At 34.8% G+C, this 3,889-nt stretch overlaps 1 protein-coding gene across 1 annotated transcript; it reads left to right on the top strand.

Moving 5' to 3' along the window:
• The first annotated feature begins 575 nt into the window (after nucleotides 1–575).
• On the top strand, nucleotides 576–1,623 carry LOC137034603 (C-X-C motif chemokine 11-6-like). Its single transcript, XM_067407674.1, has 4 exons — nucleotides 576–711; nucleotides 841–967; nucleotides 1,069–1,158; nucleotides 1,318–1,623. Exons 1-4 carry the CDS (start codon nucleotides 654–656, stop codon nucleotides 1,337–1,339), a joined length of 297 nt encoding a protein of 98 aa, XP_067263775.1. The 5' UTR covers nucleotides 576–653; the 3' UTR covers nucleotides 1,340–1,623.
• Nucleotides 1,624–3,889: the final 2,266 nt, after the last annotated feature.

The following is a 3,889-nucleotide window of genomic DNA, read 5'->3' as shown; positions in this document are numbered from 1 at the left end:
AGTGAGCTTCAGGCTCTGGCTCCAGAGAAAAGGGCAAGGTGTGGAAGAGAGAAGGATCCTAAAGGCTGGTTGCAGGGAGCGGTACGGAGACGCCGCTGCCTCTGCTCCACCACCCGGAGCAAAGGAGCAAAACATAAAGGGAGATCAAAGGAGCAAAACATTAACAATGGGTGGCTCCCAGCTGACGACTCTGCAGCCAGCCCAAATGACACTGTCAGGAGTGCGTCAGGCAGAAATACCTGGTTCCTGTCTGTGCAAACAATTTCATAGTTAAATACTTAATGTGTAATGTATTATGTATTTATGGTAAACTACAACAGTGGTAAACGAAAATAGCTGCTGAGCACATTAATTATTCCTCATCTAAGCAAACAAATTGTTTTCATTGCATTAATTATAGTGTAATATTGACACAAGAAATTATGAAATTCCTTCCTCATTCTTGGAAAGGTCAACTTTTTCAGATTTGCTGAGAGAAAGTGTTTCTGAGAAATGAGAGCAGTTCAGATGCTGGACTATAGAAACAAAAACTGAAAAAAAAATCTCAAGGAGGGAAAAACCCTTTTAAGAGGATAAAAACACAACAGCTGAACTCTATCATCCATAACTTCATCAATAAGCCATTTTGGAGGTGAAGACAGAAGATCGATACAATGAAAACTTTTACAGCTGTGGTTGTTCTAGGCTGCCTGCTTGCTGTAGAGGTGACAAGTGAGTTTTATCTTTGAACTTTGATTGAAGAAATATATCCACGTTTTTAATATTGTGCATTTATATTGTGAAACTATCTTTGCATGGCATGGTAGCTAATGGTAAACTGCATTGATTTTTCTCTTTCAGGCCAGGCTAGAGCTCCAAGGGGCAGGTGTTTCTGTGCTGACAAAGGTGTAAACATGGTTCCTCCTAAACTGATTGAGAAGGTTGAAATCATACCACCAAGCCCCTCTTGTGAAAACCAGGAGATTGTGTAAGAACATTTTAATAATTACAAATCCGATTCATTGTTATACATTTCGGTTTAATGTTGACTGACGTAATTATGCAGCAAATTGTCTTGTGTTTTTGCAGTGTTATTCTGAAAAATGGTACAGAGCAGAAATGCTTGAATCCAGAATCTAAATTCACACAAAAATACATCATGAGGGCTCTTAAAAAGAGGTTATAACCATTTAATACTTTTTCAATATCATATTTTGTTTCTACAAACCTATAAAAGACAAAAACACCTCAAACTTGCAGAGTGAGAAATACAGTAAATACTCCTCATTTTACACAACAAGAGAAGACTTACTATCGATTGTTTCTGATTATTTTCAGGAGCCTGCAGAAGGAACCTTGAAATATAAATGGAAGTGAAGTGAAGAACACATGATATTAACACCATGCAATCAGTAACCAACATCCTTATGGCAAGAATTGAACTGAATTTTTATATTACTTTTTCCATATTATTTTTATGCTATATTTTAAAATTCCTAATACAGTTTAATGTTTCCTAATGTAAATCTTTAGCTGATTACCATGATCATTAATCACTGCTGTGTGCATTTTAAAATAGTAATGCAAAAACATGATTACAGTGTCATATTTTGCTGAATAAAGCTTGTGACATTTCAGTATGTTTGTGATCATTCTAGAGCATAAAATGTGAAATAAAGAAAATAAACAGGTATTAAACAATCATTTTACATAATTAGCCTGTTTTTAAGAAATATATTAAACATTACATTTGGAACCTATAATTTCAAGTCTACATTTAGAACTCAGTATTTAGTTCTAAATGGAAACAATGGAAAGCAAAGATGAACAATGCAACTACCAACTGAACAAACAAGGCTATAAAAAAATACAGCTATATTATACATTGTTTATTTTATTTTATTTTGTTTTTACCAGAGTAATAAAACAATGATTTTTTAGGGGAATGGTAAAAAGGTTTTGGAACATTCTCTCTTTCCAGACAACAATAGAGCCCATGCCTCTCCTCTGATATTAATGTTATGAGACTATGACTCATTAGACTCATAATGGCATAGCAATAGAGGACAACATCCTGGCTGGTTTCTCTCATGCTGGGAAATATTAGAACCTGATATTATGTCCCCATCTCCTTGTTATTGTAATGGTTAATCCAACAAACATCCATAACAATAAATGGATGCACTGCAGCTTTCAGCCTAATTTCATTTTATCCAGTGTTGACAAGTATGCACATGTGATGTTTGAAAAATATATGAACCACTAAAACCACACAATCATGATTTAGATTCCTCAGCCTCGTCATGTTAATAATTTTTTCATAAACAAGATATTTAATGTGCCAAAACTAGATTCACGTATTTGCATGTTCACATAATCCTTGAGTACGATGAAGGTAAACAGCTTTGCTATTAAAAAAGTGCATATTACTGAAACTGCCCTCATCAGAGTCCTCAATGACATCTTAATAATGGACATTATCAAATCATGGCTTTCCAAATATTTTTTTTAAACACAGATAAAACAGAAGTTATTGCCTTCAGCCCTTCTGACTCCAGAACACAAAATCAAATTGATCTTGAGTCTTTAAATCCTTTTCAAATCTAGGTGTGATAATTGACATCTGCTTGAAATTTGACAACAAATCATAAACTGCTGGGTTAAATATGGACAAAACCAGGGATTGGGTTGTTTTCACCCAGCCATTTTTTTCAACCAATTTTGGATTTATTTTTTTAGGCAGCAATATAGTAATATAGTAAAAGGCGTGTTTTTGCTCACCCTCAAATAGGGGCAAATTTGGGGGGTATTTTAAGCTGAAACTTGACCAGACCAGAGACTTATTACATCATGTGAAAGAGGGCATAATACACTCTAAAAAATGCTGGGTTAAAACAACCCAAGTTGGGTTGAAAATGGACAAACCCAGCAATTGGGTTGTTTTAACCCAGTGGTTGGGTTAAATGTTTGCCCAACGTGCTGTGTAGTTTTATTTAACTCAACTCAACTTGTTGTATAAAAATTACTGTATTGCTTAATTAAAATGAACCCAAAATATGCTGGAAATTAACATTTATTAATATGTTTTATAAATGAGCATTTATTAATAAGATAATGAATAATAAACAATAAACATTAATTAAATTGCTTAAATGTACACCTTTTGATTATTATTGTTGCCTCTAGTAATTATGAGTCTGATTTTTAATTTCTCACCTATTTTGGATTCATTTTAAGCCAGACATATAGTCATTTTTAATCAGTAGTTGGATTAAATAAAACAACCCAGCAGGTTGGGCAAACATTTAACCCAACCACTGGGTTAAAACAACCCAATTGCTGGGTTTGTCCATTTTCAACCCAACTTGGGTTGTTTTTAACCAAACATTTTTTAGAGTGTAGGTGCCTTTTAACCCAACCTGCTGGGTTTGTCCATATTTTACCCAATTTTTTAGAGTGCTGTTGTAGGTTTGAGTTTTTTCTATCTTTGTTCTCTCTCTAAAATCAAATCTTTCCTTTCAGAGGGCTCTTTAGGGGTTGCAATCCATGCCTTCATTACATCTCGGCTGGACTATTGGAACTCCTTCTATTACGGCATCTCAAAGACCCAAATTTCTCGACTACAAGTAGTTTTCTGAAGGGACGTAAAAAATTTGATCACATTACGCCCCTCCTGAGATCCCTACATTGGTTACCTACCCATTACAGAATTGAGTAAAAAATCTTACTATTTGTGTATAAATCTTTAAATAATCTAGCACCTTCTCTGACAAAACTATTTCACCCCTACACTCCTGTGACAGGACTAAGATTGGACGGCAAATTCCTCCTTAAGATCCCTAGAACCCGCCTTAAGAAAGAAGTAATAGAGCTTTTGATGTGGCTGGCCCCACACTTTGGAGTTCAAATC

Source organism: Chanodichthys erythropterus, chromosome 13, assembly GCF_024489055.1.
Source record: "Chanodichthys erythropterus isolate Z2021 chromosome 13, ASM2448905v1, whole genome shotgun sequence".
Taxonomy (NCBI): Eukaryota; Metazoa; Chordata; class Actinopteri; order Cypriniformes; family Xenocyprididae; genus Chanodichthys; species Chanodichthys erythropterus.
Note: the sequence above shows the minus strand (reverse complement) of the source record. Positions and strands in the feature narration are given on the sequence as shown.

What these genes read in the sequence shown, in the direction of transcription:
- LOC137034603 (XM_067407674.1), top strand. Translation starts at nt 654, where the DNA reads ATGAAAACTTTTACAGCTGTGGTTGTTCTAGGCTGCCTGCTTGCTGTA. An exon ending in GCTTGCTGTAGAGGTGACAA is followed by an intron (nt 712 to 840) that starts GTGAGTTTTATC and finishes TTTCTCTTTCAG; the next exon opens with GCCAGGCTAGAGCTCCAAGG. An exon ending in ATGAGGGCTCTTAAAAAGAG is followed by an intron (nt 1,159 to 1,317) that starts GTTATAACCATT and finishes GATTATTTTCAG; the next exon opens with GAGCCTGCAGAAGGAACCTT.